Here is a 20,824-nt window from a genome sequence, read left to right as displayed (position 1 = left end):
TGTATTTGACTGTATTTTACCTATAAAAACAACAGTTTCATATGATACAACCTATTTGTTGACTAGCTAACTTTGTGGCAAAAAAGAACTAAAAAGAATCATAATGGTCCACAGGGCATTAATAACCTAAGTAAAACTTTCACTGGGAGAGGATTAGACAAAGGAGACACTCTCCAATAATTAGAAAATAAAGAGCAACTACAATTATTTGTGAATATGGTGGTGAGTTTCCTTTAATCAAAGACAACCATGACAAATTTATTAACTATCAAAAGCTACATTTTACTAAAAACAATCTGCCTTTAAAAATGTTGAATCATACAATATATACAATACATGCCGCTTTCCGTTTTGGACTTCGCTATCCATTTGAGTCCTAAAAAGGGGAAGAATAGCTGGTTAACAGTTTATAAATGATAAACCAAAAGTTCATATAATATACATAAATGAAATCTAACAATTAGCCTTCTTCAGTGAGTAGGGCCCAGGGTAATCCACATTATATATCTTATATTTATTCCCTTCTTTTTCGCTTTTTTTTGAGATGGAGTCTTGCTCTGTTGCCCAGGCTAGAGTGCAGTGGCGTGATCTCAGCTCACTGCAAGCTCTGCCTCCCGGGTTCACCCCATTCTCCTGCCTCAGCCTCCTGAGTAGCTGGGACTACAGGCGCCCGCCACCACGCCCAGCTAATTTTTTTGTATTTTTAGTAAAGCCTGGGTTTCAACCATGTTAGCCAGGATGGTCTCAATCTCCTGACCTCATGATCCACCCGCCCTGGCCTCCCAAAGTACTGGGATTACAGGCGTGAGCCGCCACGCCCAGTCTATTCCCTTCTTTCATTTAAAATATTTTTACAACTTGGAACAAAAGTATTTCAATTAATTGAAGCACATATTAAGTGTTTACATTAAGTACGAAAAAGCTTATTTTAATGCTCAAAATCACAAAATTTGAGCTGGGAAAAAAATCCTTAGCAATGATCTAGCTTGAAAATCTTCCCATTTTATAGATGTATTTATAGATTTTAAAAAAATGAAGTTGAAGCCAGGCATGGTGGCTCACGTCTGTAATCCCAGCACTTTGGGAAACCAAGGCGGGCAGATCACGAGGTCAGGAGTTTGAGACCAGCCTGACGAACATGGTGAAACCCCGTCTGTACTAAAAATACAAAATTTAGCCGGGCATGGTGGCAGGTGCCTATATCCCAGCTACTCGGGAGGCTGAGGCAGGAGAATTGCTTGAACCCGGGAGCCAGAGGTTGCAGTGAGCTGAGATCGTGCCACTGCACTCTAGCCTGGGTGACAGAGCAAGACTCTGTCTCAAAAAAAAAAAAAAATGAAGTTGAGTGAGATTAAGTGATTTGCCCAAGGTTTTAGAGTAAGGGACAAAAATAAATAAAGTAAGGGGCATAGCCAATGGAATCTAGGTCTTCCCACCCACAACTGTGTGCACTACAAAATGCCAGATCATTATTAAGATTTCTTTCTAGAAATGTTACCCTTGATAAAAATGAAGAATTCTTTCATAGCCTAATACAAACTTTAGAAATGCCAATTTACCAACATTATTCTAAGGTAATTGTATCCTAATCCTCCTTTTCTGCTTTGTACTTATAAAATAAGCAAATCTAATGGTACAGTGAACAACAACATGGATGGAAGGATTCAATATTTCACTTATCTAATTTACCAGTTTGTTGGGGGGAAAAGAAGCAGCTGGGTACAGTGGCTCATACCTATAATCTCAGCAGTTTGGGAGGCTGAGATGGGAGCATCCCTTGAGCCCAGGAGTTTGAGACCAGCCTGGGCAACATAGTGAGACCCCTTCCCTATTTTTTATTAAAAACAAAAACAAAACCCACCAAACCAAGAACAATCCTGCACTGTTTCTTTCAGCTGCAAATCTTTTTTTTTTTTTTTGAGATGGAGTCTTGCTCTGTCTCCTAGACTGTAGTGTAGTGGCGTGATCTCGGCCACTGCAACCTCCACCTCCCAGGTTCAAGCGATTCTCCTGCCTCAGCCTCCCAAGTAGCTGGGATTACAGGCGTGCACCACCACGCCCAGCTAATTTTTGTATTTTTAGTAGAGATGGGGTTTCACCATGTTGGTCAGGCTGGTCTCGAACTCTTGACCTCGTGATCCGCCTGCCTCAGCCTCCCAAAGTGCTGGGATTACAGGCATGAGCCACGGTGCCCAGCCTCAGCTGCAAATCTTAACAGCACAAATGTAATCAATCCAGAGAAGGGAACGTAGAACCACTATGCCTTTCTCACCTGTTACACAGTTCTAAGAATAGGGCACTACAGGGAGGCAAAAATCCAAATTTCACTGGAATGGGGAAAAAGGATACTTTGGATTGCCAAATAAACTTTTAATAAAACTGTGTAGCCATCCCATTGAAAACATTACCTTCAGCTAGCATCAAGCACTTAGCTTCTGCTGCCTCTGACTTGGAGTAATCACAGGCTCTGAAATCTCAAAGGTCTTCACAATCTCCTGGCAGACAATAATGAACATTTAGGCATTGGGTTTACAGAAAGTGAAGTCAGAGTCAGAACTATGCAGGGGCAACAGGCAGAGCTTTACCTCCCAGTCACGGTAACTCAAAGCTATAATTCCTTGATTCCTAACTTGTGTGTTATGTTCAAATCCCTCATTTTCTTCATTAATACTAACAGGCTCTGTTTGAAAGACAAATTTTTCAAATTTATCAAAGGTTATTAAATCAGAACAGGTAATCTAAACGGAAACTGATGTATAATAGCAATGAAACCTGTATTGAAAAGATACTTATAATATTACACACTTTTTAGGATTTCATGCATTATGGAGCTGCTGCAGTATTATTACAGTAGTCAGTCATCCCATCTGTTTCCATTTAAAAAAACATGTAGTAGAGTAACACATTCGAGACATTTGAAAATCTGCTTATCTATGTGTCAACCACAGAGCTAAGCCCTAGTGAGTCCAATAGGACACTGAGAACATCGAAAGTAGCAAGTAAGTGCGATGGAAATATTCTCTCCACAGGATACCTTAGGAGGACATGAGTGATGGAGAGTGTGAAATTATTCAGGTAAGAATGAAAGATTCATAGAACCTCAAGGAGAAAAGAAGGTGCTGGCATCTGACAAAACGTGATTAGAAAGAGGGATACTACAAAAATGACTGCAGTCATTTCTAAATTAAGATCTGAGGGAAATTATATCATTTGTTAATATTTACAGCAGATATTGAATCAATGATATAGATGAATCCATCAAATTTTAGACGCTGGCCATGTTTTCAGTGTCTTCAGGTAGTTGAGCAAGATACAATATTGTAAACGTTAATCTACATTGAAAATTCATTTACATTTAGTAAAATACTTAAATTCTACTAACAAATATATTTTCTCTAAAACTAATTTTTCCAAACATAGTATCATTTACCTATTATTGGCAGTCGGTCTTGGTCAAGTCTTATTCTTGCAAAACCATCCTAAAACGAAAACATGATTTTAGGAGAAGACAAACATTTAAGACTCAAACCTATAACCACTAGATGAAAAAAATTACTCAGAAAATTCAGTATCTCAGAAAATCAAATTATACCATAGCAATAATGTGATGATATAGATAAGACTTCCCTAATATCTTTTGTTTACACAGGGTATCTTTTGGGTTTCTAATCAGCTCTTTCACCCAGACACAGCCTCCATCCTGAGAATCTCTTAAGTGAAACTCATCTTGTCTCTTTAACTGATTTATATATATTTTGGAATACTCCACATTTTATTCTGCATAATTCTGTCACTGGAACCACTGGCAAAATATGCCTTTTTTATTATTTCTGAGAAAATACTTTGGTCGACATAAGCTTTTCTCTAAGGTTAAAATCAAATTCATCTTACATGTGGGAATGCAACCTGAAGTAAGATTAAAGACAGTCTAAAGTAAATTTCCATGGTACATTTCTGAGTAGAGTTTTAAAACCGATTTTGAAATAATTTCAGACTTAAAGGGCTATAAAACTACTATAAACACATGCCATATATCCTTTATCCATATTCATCAGTCATTAAAGTGTTAGTTACCACGTTTACTTTATCACTCTACATACTATTATTTATGAATGAAGTGAGAATGATAGGCGGCCTGCTTCTTTTCCCTAATCTTTCAGTGTGTATTTCTTGAGAACAAGGATATTCTCTTATACAACATGACAACTATCAAATTCAGGAAATTAACATTTATACCATACTGTTACCTAATCTACAGTTCCATATTCAAATTTTTCCAATTCTTTCTCTACATAATGCCTAAAACATAAAAGCAAGCACATAAAATTTTAGCTAGCTTCTTCTACCTAATATGCCAATTCACGTTTTGCTACAATGCGTCTGAAACCTATACTGGCTAGTGTATACAGATACCTTTGCCAGCTCCCCTCTACAGCTTTTCTTATGTATCCCTTTTAAAAGCATATAAAAGCAATTAGAAAAATAATCTTTAATCTTACCCGTATAATGAAGGAAACATGAAAGATGTTTTCCACTGTACGGGGGAAAGAATGAGGATCAACCACAAAGTCAAAGAAGGACATTGGGGTATCAGCTATAGACAAAAAGAGAAAGAAGATTTGATTTTTGTTTATCGTTAATATCAGTATACTCTAGTATTAGCCAGAGACAAAGAAAGGGTGTGCACTCATCCGGCTGCAGGAGTGCAAATCAATCCAACCCTTCTGGAGGCCAATCTGGCATCTCTACTAAAAACATGTATGCTCACTGACCTGGAAACCACCTCTAAGAAGCTGTCCTACAGCAACATGAGTGCAAGAACACAAAATTACATGCTAAGATTTTTTACTTCAGCAATTTATACAAGAGTAAAATGCTATAAAGAACTTATTCATCCAGCTGGGCATGGCGCTCACGCCTGTAATCCCAGCGCTTTGGGAGGCCGATGCTGGCAGATCACCTGAGGTCAGGAGTTCAAGACCAGCTTGGCCAACATGGCGAAACCCTGTCTCTAACTAAAAATACTGAAAAAAATTAGCCAGACGTGGCGTGCACCTGTAATCCCAGCTACTCGGGAGGCTGAGGCAGGAGAATTGCTTGAACCTGGGAGGTGGAGGTTGCAGTGAGCTGAGATGGTGCCACTGCACTCCAGCCTGGGTGACAGAGTGAGACTCTGTCTCAAAAAAAAAAAAAAAAAAGGGAACTTGGCCAGGCACAGTGGCTCACACCTGTAATCCCAGCACTATGGGAGGCCAAGGCAGGTGGATCATAAGGTCAGGAGATCGAGACCATCCTGGCTAACACGGTGAAACCCAGGCTCTACTAAAAATACAAAAAAATTAGCCATGCGTGGTGGCGGGCCCCTGTAGTCCCAGCTACTTGGGAGGCTGAGGCAGGAGAATGGTATGAACCCAGGAGGCAGAGGTTGCAGTGAGCTGAGATTGCACCACTGCACTCCAGCCCGGACGACAGAGCGAGAGACTACTTCTTAAAAAAAAAAAAAAAAAAAAAACCATTATGGAGGGTCTGTTAAATACATTTACAGCACAGCCATATAATGGGAATTGGTGAATAAAATAATGGAGATCTATATGAAATAATATGGAAGAATGTCCACTGGAAAAGTCGCATAGCAGAAGAATGTGCATATAATGATTAGCTTGGAAAAAAAGAAAAAAAACAAACTTTTTTTGAGACAGAGTTTCATTCTTGTTGCCCAGGCTAGAGTGCAATGGCACGATCTCAGCTCATGCAACCTCCACCTCCCGGGTTCAAGCGATTCTCCTGCCTCTCTCTCCCGAGTAGCTAGGATTACAGGCACACACCACCACACCGGGCTAATTTTGTATTTTTTAGAAAGACAGGGTTTCTCCATGTTGATCAGGCAGGTATCGAACTCCCGACCTCAGGTGATCCGCCTGCCTCAGCCTCCCGAAGTGCTGGGATTACAGGCATGAGCCACCATGCCCGGCCAAAACAAACTATTTAGGTAGGTGTGTATAAAACTGATAAAATAATCTGAAAATATACACATTACCTTTTATAATGAGGGGAGGTGGAATGGGTACTTTTGACATTTCTCACTTGAATGCATATTTCATTTTGTAACAAAAAAATCTTTTAAAGATAAAAATGAAAAAGTTAACTTCAAACTTTTCACATGAAATTTCTAAAGGGGAGAAGAATCCTCATTAAATGAATATGCATTTATTCAAACATTACATACAGCTGAAACTGCCTTTAAAATACAAGTAACCTCACTGAATAGATAAATACAAATTGCTCCACTTTGAACGGTGTTACACTTACGATCTTCTTGAAAATATGTCTGCAACAATCCCAAGATTCTTTCTACTTCTTTCTCTGTTGCTTCTTGATGAGATTCTTCCATTCTTCTTAACTGAAAAAAGTCATTATCAAGCTGACAGACCTACTTACTGGCCTATTAACAACCTTTTCTTCACTCTTGCATACTCAAACTTTTTTTTTTTTTTGAGACAGGGTCTTGCTTTGCCACCCAGGTTAGAGTGCAGTTGCATGATCTTGGCTCACTGTAACCTCAGACTCCTGTGCTCAAGGGATCCTACCACCTCAGCTTCTTGAGTAGCTGGGACTAGAAGCGTGCACCACCACATCTGATTACTTTTTTTTTTTTTAACTCATGCTACCTTGTCTAGGACACCTTGCTAATTAAAAAAAATTTTTTTTAGATATGAGGTCTTGCTATGTTGCTCAGGTGGTCTCAAACTTATGACCTCAAGTGATCCTCCTGCCTCAGCCTCCCAAAGCACCTAGATAACAGGCACGAGCCACTGTGCCCAGCCTAAATGTCGTCTGTTGGGGATTACTAGCAGTTTATATCCCCATCTTAAAATTTATGGTTTAGGCAGGGCACAGTGGCTCATACCTGTAATCTCAGCACTGAGGGAGGCTGAGGTGGATGGATCACAAGGTCAGGAGTTCGAGACCAGCCTGGCCAATACGGTGAAACCCCATCTCTACTAAAAAATACAAAAATTAACCAGGCATGGTGGTGCATGCCTGTAATCCCAGCTACTTGGGAGGCTGAGGCAGGAGAATCGCTGGAACCCGGGAGGCAGAGGTTGCAGTGAGATGAGATTGTGCCACTGCACTCCAGCTTGGGTGACAGAGCAAGACTCTGTCTCAAAAAGAAAAAAAACATACATATGGTTTAAAAAAATACAGATTTTCTAGTTTCAGTAACTTTTTTTTTGAGATGGAGTGTTGCTCTGTGGCCCAGGCTGGAGTGCAATGGCGCCATCTTGGCTCACTGCAACCTCCACCTCCCAGGTTCAAGTGATTCTCCTGCCTTAGCCTCCCGAGTAGCTGGGATTATAGGCACCCGCCACCACATCCGGCTCATCTTTTGTATTTTTTAGTAGAAACGGGGTTTCACCATGTTGGCCAGGCTGGTCTTGAACTCCTGACCTCAGGTGATCCACCCGACTTGGCCTCCCAGTGTTGGGATTACAGGGGTGAGCCACCGCACCCGGCCAACCTTTTTTTTGTTTTGTTTTGTTTTTTGTTTTGAGACAGACTCTCGCTCTGTTGCCCAGGCTGGAGTGCAGTGGCGCGATCTCGGCTCACTGCAACTTCTGCCTCCTGGGTTCAAGTGATTCTCCTGCCTCAGCCTCCCAAGTAGCTGGGACTACAGGCGCCCACCACCACGCCTGGCTAATTTCTGTATTTTTAGTGGAGATGGGGTTTCACCATATTGGCTAGGATGGTCTCGAACTCTTGACCCTGTGATCTGCCCGCCTCAGCCTTCCAAAGTGCTGGGATTACAGGAGTGAGCCACTGTGCCTGGCCTCAGTAACATTTTTCTATCAGTTTCTTAATAGAAGAGTAATATTACCAAATTAACCATTTTCAGGTTGAACATAAAATAGCAAAATACAAAAGGGCAGTTTAGAAACAATGGTTCTCCAGTGGGTGTGACTTCCCCCCCACACCCCCAAGGGACATTTGTTGTTATATGTAGATATTTTTGGTTCTCACAGCTCGGGGGTTGAGGTGGGCTATGAGCATATAGCAGGTAGAGGCCAGGGATGCTGCTAAACATCCTACAATGCACAGGACAGTTCCCCAAACCAAAAATTATTATCCAGCCCTAAGTGTTGACAGTGGTGAGGCTGACCCTGGCTTAGGAGAGCCGATCAAAACCAGAGAAATGAGTTAAAGACAAGCAGCCAGTCCGATAAAATGCTTAAAGGCTTAAATAAAACGATTATTTCAGTGACAAAACCTGGCTCCAGACCTGCAAGCTTAGAAAAAATGGCCAAATTGCATGCACATTATTTTAATGGCTATTTTAACTTTTAGGTGTTTTTTAAAAAGCAACATTTTAAAACAAACCTGGGCAGGCATTGCCCTCTCCTCTTGTATCATAGGAACTTTTCTTGGACGGTCGACTCGTGGCTTTGGCACAGGGCACTCTCCGTATATGGAACCCAACCTGATGAAAAATATGCTTTCATGTTATTTTTTTGCCTGTTGTTTGTTAAACAAACTAATTTTACTAAAAGTAGTTTGCATGATATAGTCAAATTCAGACCAGACATTAGTGATATACAAGCTGACATCAGACTAAGACTCTTAGTAAGGTTTGTGACAGCCTTTCTGCCTTCTTTGTATTTCTAAAATAACTCCTAGGAGCTTTACTCAACCACTGATACCTCCTCAGACACCTTCATACTGCCCTGTACAGTAGGCCAGTGAATGTGCCTGTGACCTCTTCCCACCACCCAACCTATTATCTGTTTTGCAAAGCCAACTTCTAAAAGAGCAGGGGAAGGATGAGTAGGCATGTGGGGAAGCTCCAGTGGGGTCAGAAGCCTTTGATCTGGGGAGGCCAAGGCAGAGGCTCCCAGCCCAGGACTACGAACACATCTGTCTTAGAGTAACAGGGCAAGTCACAGCCATGGGATTCCTTTTCCTTCTGGATTCTGCCCTCATGCAGACTTGGGCTACAGTAATAAATGTAAGTCTGCATCATGTAGAGATCAAAGCCCCAAGAATAAGGCTCATGTGGTCCCTACACTTGAGACGGAAGTATACGATGTAGATGGACAGCTACGTTATACACACAGATCCATTTCAGCATCACATGGTGGGTTACTCTGGGCACACTCCTGCTCCACAAGGAGCAGTATCAAAAAATAAATTAATCAAATTTTTAAAAAGTAACATGGTAGATCCTGGGTGCTTAGAGAGTACTGCTCAAGTGCTGTGAGCATACCTGGGCAGAGATATCTACCCAGACATGGGAGTGACGTGGTTGGGAAATCTGATCCTACACTGCTAACACCTCTGTCTGGAGAAGTTGCTGGAGGCTTCCAAGATGGGGCCTGCTGGATAAACAAACTTTACCGAACGGGAAAGATGAAAAGGAATTGGAGGCCAAGAGAACAGCAAGTACAAAGACACAGTTTTAAGTACTTCATTGTGGCTGGAAATTGGGCTGGATGATGAGATAAAGTTTAAGGCTTTATCTTTATAACCTAGGATTTATGAGTTTAGTACGATAGCAAAAAACAAAGATTTAGACTTTATCATAAGATAAAGAAGTTTCGTCGGTATCCTATTAAATAGAACATACACAAATGGCTCTGGGCACCTGAGTTACCTGAAGTCTTACTAAAAATAGATGCCAGATCCCACACCACACTACTACATTGGCATCTCCAAGGCCTTCTACCCGAGCCATTACCAATCTCAAAGGTTTTTAAAAAGACAAATTAGAAAAGACAAATGCCCAGGAGCTATACCACTTAAAGGAGGACTGAACAACTCAGATGGCTACCCCTAGAGAAAGTATCTACTGGGCAACAAAACCAATATACTTGAAGGTCCTCTAGAGAAGAGCCAGTAAGAGCTGTTCTTAGTTTCTCCATAGGACCATTCCAGGAAGTTAAGACAGAAGCCAACTTCATTCGAATATGAAGAAATCTTTTTTTAAAATCAGAGTTCTATCTAAAAAATGAACGGGGCAGTTTATGTGGCAGTGACAAGTAATCTTCAAATACAAGTCAGTGGTCATCCAAAAGGGTATTATAATAAATGTCATTTTAGACATTAGGAGACTCGTAAGATACCCTCAGTAGGAGGTATCATCCTCCTATATGGTAAGGATTTTAAAGATGATAAACCCAGAGCCTCATGAGCTAGAAGCAGAGGAGCCAGGAGAGAGCACTGGTAAAGAGGTTCTGGCCTTTTCTGCTAAAGCAGAATGAGAGATCCTTTAAGGTTCCACCCACATCTAGAGTTTATGGACTTTTCTTTTTTTTGAGACAGGGTCTCACTCTGTCACCCAGGCCAGAGTGCAGTGGCACCATCTCAGCTCACTGCAATCTCTGCCTCCCAGGCTCAAGTGATCCTCCCACCTCGGCCTCCCAAGTAGCCAGGACCACAGGCATGGGCCACCACAGCGGGCTAATTTTTTGTATTTTTGGTAGAGATGGGTTCTCGCCATGTTGCCCAGGCTGATCTTGAATTCCTGAGCTCAGATGATCTACCTGTATCCACCTCCCAAAGTGCTGGGATTAAAGGCGTGAGCCACCACACCCGGAGTAGTGTTTATAAACTTTTATATCAAAGTTTCAAGTCTCCAAACAACGGCATCATGACTGTCACCTCTACAATACCAAATAATCTTTGTCCCTACAACAAAAAACAATTTAAAGTTCACAAATAGCTGGTCTGTTGGATTTTTAAAATAATCTTACAGAAAGTGGAATGTATGGGTTTTATTAAAGGTGTTTTCTGCTGTTTTGCCTGATATTTTCCAGGAGTCATAGACGATGAATTCAAAATCAGGACTATCTTCATCACGGATAAGTTCTTCAGCTTCTAGCGGATTTACACCCATATGTGTGAGCTACAAAAATGAAGGAAAACAAAAAACCCAGTTAAGCCACACGCAATCATTGTCCACATCCAATAATCTGCATCACTCAACCTTTAAGAGGCCAGACGCAAAGCCTGCTTTCAGTGTCTTAACATGCTGGCTAAATTTCTTATTGTAAAGATAACTTTACAGTTAAAGTCCTCTTCTCAAAGCTATCTTCTTTTTGGCAGAAAATATTCCTCAATGTACTTAAAACCTTTGGGTGAGAAAGTGAAATGATTTAGACTAGTGGTTCTCAACCTGGGTATACTTGCCCACAGGGGTCTTTTGGCAATACCTGGAGATATTTTTGGGTGTCACAACTGATATGCTGCTGGCATCTACCGGGTAGAGGCCACGGAGGCTGCTGAATATCATACAATGCACAGTACCGGCCCCCAAAACAAAGACATGCCCAGCTCCAAATGACAATCAATAGTGTCAGTGCTGAGAAACCCTACTCTAGCCCAGTGGCAGGCAGAGTGATTTAGGTACGCCAGAACTCAGCCCCCTGGGAATTTCTGTATCATCAATAGTTCATGTATTAGTAAAGCTGCACTAGCATACAAATATAAAACTAAATCCCAAATCAAAAGCTTCACGACAGCACCAGCAAGTTCAGCTGGTGTTCAGATTTTAATTTTTTGCAAACGTCCTACAAATCTCTGTTCAGCTTGTGTCGCAGTATATCCAGAGAGCAGTGGCCCGGCATTACTGAGAGAATGGCTCATCTTAAAATTCCCTTCCTGGGAAGAGTAGACGGAAGTCAAATAATTCTCTCATCTCAAACTGTCTTACATTTAAGGTTTTATATTTAATGTACTTTAATGACTTCTAGAATTTTATTACATTAGAATGAATAAATTCCTAGAATTTATTTATTTATGAATTTCAACATCATATGGAGACTATGGTCACAGGACACTTGGTGAGCTCAACACCTGTTAATCCCAACCAGACTTTGGAGAGAGACTACAAGAGCAAGTGGATCACGAGCGCTCAGGAGTTCGAGGCTCAGCTCTGGTCCAACATGGCGAAACCTCATCTCTACAAAAAATACAAAAATTATCCAGGCGGAGGTGGCAGTTTTGCGCCTGTAATCCCAGCTGACTTGGGAGGTCTGAGGCAGGAGAATCACTTGAACCCAGGGGGTGGAGGTTGATGGTGTAGCCGAGGATCATGCCATCTGCACTCCAGCGACTGGGCAACTATTAGAGCTAAGACTCCGTCTCAAAAAATAAAAAACTTCTAGAGGCCGGGCGCGGTGGCTCAAGCCTGTAATCCCAGCACTTTGGGAGGCCGAGACGGGCGGATCACGAGGTCAGGAGATCGAGACCATCCTGGCTAACACGGTGGAACCCCGTCTCTACTAAAAAATACAAAAAACTAGCCGGGCGAGGTGGCGGGTGCCTGTAGTCCCAGCTACTCGGGAGGCTGAGGCAGGAGAATGGCGTGAACCCGAGAGGAGGAGCTTGCAGTGAGCTGAGATCCGGCCACTGCACTCCAGCCTGGGTGACAGAGCAAGACTCCGTCTCAAAAAAATAAAAAAATAAAAAAAAAATAAAAATAAAAATAAAAATAAGAAAAGAAAAAAGTAAAGTACAGAGCTTAACCTGATAAAGTAATTTTTAAAGAAATACACAATATATGGTTACTTTATTGACGTATATTAGAGTGCATTTTCCTAAGTGTATTATGCTTCACAATAAAAAAAAAAAGTTTAAAAAAAAAGGAAAAGGTTTGAAAAACAAACTGGAAATAATCTCATGCCTCCTGCCTTTACAAAAAAAGTACTTTATCTGGTCAGATCTCATAGTACTAAATTATTTTAATAACCATTTGACATAAACATCCAGTTAGAAATACAATGTTCCTACTGAGGTGCAGCTATCTGTGCTAGGACAGAGGTTGGCTCAGATTGATACACTGACTAATTGATTTTGAGACGGAGTCTCACTCTGTAGCCCAGGCTAGAGTGCAGTGGTGTGATCTCGGCTCACTGCAACTTCTGCCTCTCCTGCCTTAGCCTCCCAAGTAGCTGGGATTACAGGTGCCCACCACCACACCCAGCTAATTTTTGTATTTTTAGTAGAGACGGGGTTTCATCATGTTCGCCAGGCTGGTCTCAAACTCCTGACCTCAGGTGATCCACCCGCCTCAGCCTCCCAAAGTGCTGGGATTACAGGCGTGAGCCACTGCGCCCGGCCAGAATAGAATTTTTTAAAAAGACAACAAAGTGAGCTACAAGGTCAGTCTCTGTGTGCTTTTTCTTTTTTTGGTATATTCATCAAGGAACAGTTTCAGAATTGCAGGTAACCACTATTCAAACTTGTCAAGAGACAAAGAAAGGTGAATAAAACATAAAACCAAAAAAACCAAAACCTGGCTGGGCTGGATGGCTCACGCCTGTAATCCCAGCACTTTGGGAGGCCGAGCCGGGCAGATCACAAGGTCAGGAGATCCAGACCATCCTGGCTAACATGGTGAAACCCCGTCTCTGCTAAAAATACAAAAAAATTAGCTGGGCGTGGTGGCGGGCGCCTGTAGTCCCAGCTACTCGAAAGGCTGAGGCAGGAGAATGGCGTGAACCCAGGAGGCGGAGCTTACAGTGAGCCGAGATCGCGCCACTGCACTCTAGCCTGGGCGACAGAGTGAGACTCTGTCTCAAAGGAAAAAAAAAAAAAAAAAAGCAAAACACAATCATATTCACATGGTTTTGAAATATTCTCAAAGACAGACCAAAACATGCCCTCTCGCCAGGCCTAACTCAATTCCAGCTGAGCTCTGCCGTCACAGAGTGGGCTTCTGTCCAGCCCAAGAAAAAGGTCCCCGGTCACTGAGAAGGATCTAGAACACCAGTGAACAGAGGAAAAACGGCTATTGGCAAATGACCCCAGCACCCAGCATCTTAAGACAGAACGCTACAAGATTTTCACTCCAAGCCCCCATCCAAAATTCCACCACATAGCTCTACTTTGATCTGTTTAATTTGGTAAGATCTCTCTAGAGGAATCTGAGACCAAAAAAGAATGAAGTGAAATCATCTGCATATGGATATAAGCAAAGTAAATAATTATATAACATATAACAGAACATTTCTTATTCAGTCTGTAGCTTTGAACTTACTAGAGTTTCAACATATCTTAACATGTCAAAGGAACTCAGGTCTGAGCGCAGCTGCTTTGCTTTCTCTTTGCCCAAATCGGAAGCCAAAACAAGAAAGTGGGCATCTAGGACTGCTTCTCTTGCTCGGGACACTATGCAAAAAAGAAAAGAAAATATTCACATTACAAAATACATGTTATCCATAGATATTTTCCCTACATTTCCAACTACTTACCAGGATTTCCCACTAGACTAACAAAAAAAAGAAAATCTCAATAGGCAACCGACCCATCTCCTTCTAAAACTTGCTCCCCTGCCCAACTCACCACAATCTCTAATGAAAGCTGACCAGTCTTCCTAAAAGCCAGCTTTCTCTCTAGTTCTCCTACTCTTGTTAGCTGAATCACAATCTCTTAAATAACCCCAGTTGAGCAAAACCCCTGTCATGTCTAATACTCACTTTTCCCTCTGACTCAATAACCCATCCTCATCACGATGATCATGTGTGCCGATGTAAGGACAATCAAATTCCCACTATATGCAGGGCCCTGTGCTTGGCATGGTGGTTTGTGAACAGCAATAGGTAAGTTGCTAACGTTGCTAACCAAAATCATGGCATGTGCTAGGCTGGCATCAGGAGGCTCATGCCTCTGTATGGCTTCACAGGCAACCCCAGCAAAGCCACCCAAATGAACAGTCTACAGGCAGCAAGTAGGGACCCCTGAGGATGGATGCTCAAGAAAGGCTTGACAGAGGACATGGGATTTAACAAAAGCTATGGAAAAAAAGATTTAAATTAATGGAGAAACAGGCCGGGCGCAGCGGCTCACGCCTGTAATCCCTGCACTTTGGGAAGCCGAGGCAGGCGGATCACTTTGAGCTCCAAAGTTTGAGATCAGCCTGGGCAATGCGGTGAAACTCCGTCTCTAAAGAATCAAAACTTAGCTGGGCATGGTGGTGCACACCTGTAATCCCAGCTACTCGGCTGCTGAAGCTGGAGAATCGCTTAAACGTGGGGGGCGGAGGTTGCAGTGAACCAAAATCATGCCACTGCACTCCAGCCTGGGCGACAGATTTAGGTGTTCCCAGACTATTTTTCATACTCCCTGTTGCCTGCAGGGTCTGATTAAGCAACCCCTCAGCCCCACTGTTGCCTTTTGTTGACCCTTCTTCATCTCCTGAGTATCCTGTGCCTGCCTGCCCCACTCCTCCTTTCATTTATTTATTTATGTTACAAACTGAGACCATCAAATAAATCCATGAATGCCAAGCGTCTATTGTTTGCTGAGCAAACTAAGGCTCCATTGACTGAATAATTTTGCCCTAAAATGTTGCTTTAAATACTGGAAATAGCTGAGGGGGAAATGATGTGGGGATAAAGAACTGACTAGATGCATAGTAAATATCAAGGGAGTAATTGAGTCAAGCAAGACTAACAGCGAGGAGACTGAGAGTCCAGGCTATGAAGGGAAGACAAAGCTTAAGAGGGTAGTGGAGGGATTTAAACAGGTGAAGGAGAGAGACCCGGTTCCTGAAGGTTTTGATGAAGTTTAGCAAATGCAGTAGACTAAGATGGGAAATGGTAAGGAGGCTTTGGTCAAAGAAGAAACAGAAATTGGAGAGCATATATAAAGTGAAAAAGGGGACATTTAAAAAACTAGTCATGGCCGGGCACGGTGGCACACGCCTGTAATCCCAGCACTTTGGGAGGCCGAGGCAGGCGGATCCGCGAGTCCGAGTCAGAGACCATCCTGACTGCTGGTGAAACCCCACATCTCTATTAAAAATACAAAAAAATTAGCGAGGCCCGAGGTGGCAGGCCTGTAGTCCCAGCTACTTTCGGGGAGGCTGAGAGCAGGAGAATGCGTAGCGGGGAACCGGAGGCCCGGGCTGCAGTGAACGAGATCAGTGACTGCCTCTCCACCCTTGGGGACAGAAGCGAGCCTCTGTCTCAAAACAAAAAAACAAAAAAAAACAAAAAACTAGTCATACTCAGCAATGACTAAAAATAAACGTTCTAGTCCTTTAAGAATATGAGAACCGGCCCGGTCGCGGTGGCTCAAGCCTGTAATCCCAGCACTTTGGGAGGCGAGGCGAGGCGGATCACGAGGTCAGGAGATGAGACCATCCTGGCCCCAACAGTGAAACCCGTCTCTACTAAAAAATACAAAAAAAACTAGCGAGGCGAGGTGGCGCCTGTAGTCCTAGCTACGGGAGGCTGAGGCAGGAAGAATGGTAAACCGGGGCCGGGCTTGCAGTGGCCGGAGATCCAAGCCTGCCTCAGCCGAGCTGACAGAAGCGAGCAGACTCCATCTCAAAATGTATAATAATATGAGGCACCGGCCGACTGCGGTGGCTCATGCCTGTAATCAACACTGTAGGAGGTGAGGCCCGGTGGATTACCTGAGGGTCAGGAGATGAAGACCAGCCTGGCCAGCGAAACCCATCTCTACTAAAAATACAAAAATTAGCTGGATGTGATGGAGGCACCTGTAATCCCAGCTACTCAGGAGGCTGAGGAGTAGGAGAATAAGCTTGAACCTGGGAGGTGGAGGTTACAGAGAGCGGTGTGCTACTGCACTCCAGCCTGGGAGACAGAGTAAGACTCCATCTTAGGCGAGGGTCGCGGTGGCTCAAGCCTGTAATCCCAGCACTTTGGGAGGCTTGGTGAGGGTGGATCAGAGGTCAGGAGATCCGAGACCATCCCTGGCTAACATGGTGAAACCCGTCTCTACTAAAATACAAAAACTAGCGGGCATGGTGGCCGGGTGCCTGTAGTCAGCTACTCCGGAGGCTGAGGCAGGAGAATGAAGCGTGAACCCAGGGCCAGACTTGCAGTGAGAGCCGAGATCCGCTCACTGCACTAGCCTGGGCAGCAGAGCCAGACTCCGTCTCAAAAAAAAAAAAAAAAAAAAGACTCCATCTTAAATCTCCAAAAAAAAAAAAAATTTGGCTGCATTCTCCCCTATGTTCCCACAGACCTGCCAGAGAGGGCTGGAGGGGACAGTGGTCTGGGTAGCAGTCCTGTGGCTCTATGACTATGAACCCACATCAGGGAGTACCCCTGTTACCAAGCAGACAGACGGCTGCTATCAATACCACTGCCGCTGCTTTCAATTCAAACTAAGGTTATTTTTTAAAGCACCCACGGCCTAGAGTTCAGTGCTCTGGGATCTCTCTCACTCACACACAACACACCGCAGACTGGAGACCAGCAGGTACACTTGCAGGCCTTGCCACCTCCACTGCGCTACAGGTGGACCAATAGCAGGGAGCTGAGAGGCAAGACTGAGGGTGGGACAGGAAAAGAAACAGGATGTCAGAGGCTAGCTCAGTTCTGTAATTCATCCACTCAACCAGTGTATACTAGGGCTACGGCAGTAAATACAGAAAAAGAAAAAAGATAACACATGCAACGTTCTCAAACTTGAAAAGGCAACAGAATCAACTGGGGGCTTAATACAGACTGCGGGACCTACCCCCAAATTTTCATGTAAAGCCCTTATTATATAGTAAGCGCATAATAAAAATGGCATTATTGCTATAATGAAACGGTTCCCAAACTGGGAAAGCACTACTACAAATGTGGGAATTACTTGATGTCAATAATTTGGCGCTTATATAACACTAATGAAAAGTATCATAAAACACGAGAGAACGTAAAATAACAAATTACCTTCATTAAACAGAGTGTTAGCCTCTTCAAGGACCTCTGTTAATTTGTCACCAGCATTCAGTATGTCCTCCCGGTTTTCTATTTTAAAAAATACAAACTTTGGGAAACTTGTTACGCATTCACTAATAAGCAGTTGACAAGGTTATCACCTACAACAGCAAAGCCAAGGCCCGGCCCCTGCGCCCTGAGTAATTACTTCCAACATCTTTATGTTTTTAACCAAAATGGCCCGGAAAAGGAAAAAGGCGACCCTATCCTTTATGCAGCATGAATTTTAAAACGAAACACTGGCTCCCTCTAACCTTAACACAAAGGGCTGGACTCCGGCTGCACCCTCTGAGTGCTCCATAACCGAGTGGTTCTCAAACTTTGCAAGCAACACACACCAACACCTGGAGGGCCACGCCATAGTTGGGCGGGCCCACCCAGAGATTCGGATTCCGTGGGTCCGGGTGGGGTCCGAGAACGTGCATTTGACAGCTCTCGCGTGCCGCTGCCGCTGCGGGGCCAGGAGCCCACTCCGAGGACCGCCGGGCGCAATCAAAGCACGCGGAGTCCGCGTCTTGCCTCTCCCCACTGGCTGGCTGGGCTCAGGAGAGTCCGCGAACGGCTCTGGCCTCCAGCTTTTCCAGCCCGCCACTCGGGTACCCGCGCGCCCCCAGCCAAGGTCGCACAGCTCCAGCCACAGAACAGCTGTGGAAGCACTTTGTCAATAAATTAAGGAGCTGCGCGCGGCGAACGGCTGGCATCCGGCCCGTCTCTACTCGCGCCGCGCGGGGCCTGCGCCTGGCACCTGCCTCCGGTGCCCTCCCCACCGCGCCCGGCACAGGGCGGGGACGGCGGCCCGGCCCGCGCCGCCCGGAGGCACCGCCTTACGTTGGACAGAGTTGATGAGCGCCCGGTACTGATGGCGGATCTGGCGGCACAGGCCTTGGTCGGCCTCCGCCTCCAAGCTGGCCGGGTCCATCATCTCGTCCCCGGAATCCGACGGCTCTGTGTCCTCCAGGCTCGGGCGCTCTGGGGCTTCCCTGCGCTCCGGCGCGGAGCCGCGGCGGGACCTGGGCGACAGTGGGGACCGCGAGCGGGAGCGGGAGCCGGTCCGATCCCGGTGCGGGTCGCGGCCCCGACCCCGGCCCTCGGTCCCGCGGCCGCTGCTGTCCCCAGACATAGCGCCAATTCGCCGTGCAACTTCGGAACGGCGGAAGTTCGCGCCAGAAACTGAAACCCCTGCTCTGCGCCAGCGCCTGCTCCCCGCGGAACGTGGCTCCCGGGCCCGAGCGAGCGCACAGCGACGCCTGTGGCTGGAGGCCGGCGACGGGCCCGGCCAGGTCTCCAAGGCGTCTGGGGGGTGCACAGGAGGGGTCTGGCGGGGATCCTTTGTTCCCTTGACAAGATGTGTAATGAGCTCCCTCTTACTCCACACTGCAGGGCCGTGAGAATCCTGGTTTTCTGCCCCACCCCCCCTTTCCCACCCCACTGGACCTGCATCTTCCCTAGGTCCCTTTGCCTGCCCAGGACACAGCCGCAGCCTGGCACCCACATGGGCACGCAGTGCATGTGTGTTAAACGAGGTTCCTGCCGTGGAGCAGGATGAGCGCGGGACGTGGACACCAGATGCGCTCTGCTGCTCACCTGTGCCCTCAGTTTTCCGGTGTCATCATGGCTGGCGAGGGGGGGCGGTGGATGAATCAAATGTTTATGTGCAGCTGGCAATACCACCTTTTGTGAGGATGGCAGAACAGACAAATTAACAGGTAAACTCTGTTAACCATCCTTCTAAATATCTGCAACAGAATGTCACCAGAGCACAGGGTTTTGGTCTAGGTCCTGCTGCCCCCCTCACAGAAAACCAATTACTGAGACACCATTATTACCAAGGAAGAAGGTTTTAGCAGGGTGCTGCACGCAGGGAGATTGGAGCTCAGACTCAATCCATTGCCCTGACCAACTAAAATTAAGGGTTTATACAGTTGCAGGGAAGCAATGCAACAATGTGTTTGAAAGGAGGAACTTTCCTCTTTTCAGAAAGGGGAAGGAAGCTATGGGGATGCCTGAGGGCCTTGGCATCTCATTGTCTGGAATGCGGTGATCTGGTGAGTTTCAGTTTTTTGATACTTTTTGAGAGGCCCTGGGGGTCCTTTCCTGAGGAAGGAACTCAGATAAAACAAAGGTAAATTTCAACCTTAAGACTAGAAAACATAATTTCTAAGTTTATTTAAAAAATAATAAACAGTCTATGGGATTATTGGGTTGATTTTAATGACAGTTTATGTTCACATTTGATTGATTTTTTTTTTTTTTTTTTTTTTATTAGACAAGCTCTCGCTCTGCTGCCCAGGCTGGAGTGCAGTAGCACTATCTTGGCTCACTGCAAACCCATCTCCCGACCTCAAGTGATCCGCCCACCTCGGTCTCCCTAAGTGCTGGGATTACAGACGTGAGCCACCAGGCACAGTCTGATTCTCAAACTAGAGGATTCTAAGAATACCTCCTGAAGGGCCCAATAAAGATGGAATTATGTTAAGTATACTTTGAAAGATAAATATATGAATTTCACTCCATATATTTTGGATCGTTTCGAGTATTGTTTCCCAAAAAGTCTCTTTGGTGCTAAGAACACATTTTCTCGAAGGAACAATATTGTAAGTTGGGTTACTACACAACCTACAAATATACCATTTTGTGCATCGTGTCTGCTAAACTTGAGTTAGGCGTTGTTCATTGCTGTCCAACAGCTACTACTTCAGCCACCCCTGCTTATCTGTATTTCATGAAGGGGACACGTGTGTGCCTGCTTCCTTAGATGAAATGTGATTGCGCTATCCAGGTCAAGGTAATCTCATTCCCCTTCCCCAGTGACTGGTCTAGGGTCATGTGATGCAACCTGGGTCCGTGAGATGTGAGAGGGTTTCCCAACTGGATGGAAAAGAAAACCCTTGACCCCCTACCCCCTTTGAGATGGCTGGCATAAGAATGTGGAGCCTGCCAATTAGCGGACATGGTGGTGCATGCCTGTAATCCCAGTTACTCGGGAGGCTGAGGCAGGATAACTGCTTGAACCCAGGAGGCGAAGGTTGCAGTGAGCTGAGAACATGTCATTGCACTCCAGCCTCGGTGACAAGAATGAAACAATGTCT

General features: G+C 44.7%; 1 protein-coding gene across 6 annotated transcripts; it reads right to left on the bottom strand.

Annotated features, from left to right (window-relative positions):
• Nucleotides 1-207: 207 nt before the first annotated feature.
• On the bottom strand, nt 208-18,932 carry NSMCE4A (NSE4 homolog A, SMC5-SMC6 complex component). Of its 6 annotated transcripts, none has more exons than XM_031652015.1 (11): nt 18,564-18,929; nt 17,688-17,765; nt 14,033-14,163; nt 10,746-10,897; nt 8,377-8,476; nt 6,310-6,400; nt 4,500-4,534; nt 3,431-3,479; nt 2,586-2,680; nt 2,409-2,495; nt 208-376 (listed from the first exon to the last, which is right to left on the bottom strand). In XM_031652015.1, the coding sequence occupies exons 1-10, from the start codon at nt 18,853-18,855 to the stop codon at nt 2,421-2,423; spliced, it is 1,098 nt and encodes a 365-aa protein (XP_031507875.1). In that variant the 5' UTR covers nt 18,856-18,929; the 3' UTR covers nt 208-376; nt 2,409-2,420. The 6 variants fall into 6 exon arrangements, 4 of the variants coding, with proteins under 4 accessions (XP_031507875.1, XP_031507874.1, XP_031507877.1 ...); XM_031652014.1 differs by having other exon boundaries at nt 4,500-4,594; nt 18,564-18,927; XR_004176869.1 differs by lacking the exon at nt 2,586-2,680 and having other exon boundaries at nt 18,564-18,930.
• Nucleotides 18,933-20,824: the final 1,892 nt, after the last annotated feature.

This window comes from Papio anubis, chromosome 11, assembly GCF_008728515.1.
Source record: "Papio anubis isolate 15944 chromosome 11, Panubis1.0, whole genome shotgun sequence".
Lineage (NCBI taxonomy): Eukaryota > Metazoa > Chordata > Mammalia > Primates > Cercopithecidae > Papio > Papio anubis.
Note: the sequence above shows the minus strand (reverse complement) of the source record. Positions and strands in the feature narration are given on the sequence as shown.

What these genes read in the sequence shown, in the direction of transcription:
- NSMCE4A (XM_031652014.1), bottom strand. Translation starts at nt 18,855, where the DNA reads ATGTCTGGGGACAGCAGCGGCCGCGGGACCGAGGGCCGGGGTCGGGGC. An exon ending in ACCCATACATTCCACTTTCT is followed by an intron (nt 8,477 to 10,745) that starts GTAAGATTATTT and finishes ATTTTTCATCAG; the next exon opens with GTTGGGTTCCATATACGGAG. An exon ending in ATGTTTCCTTCATTATACGG is followed by an intron (nt 3,480 to 4,499) that starts GTAAGATTAAAG and finishes TTTTCGTTTTAG; the next exon opens with GATGGTTTTGCAAGAATAAG.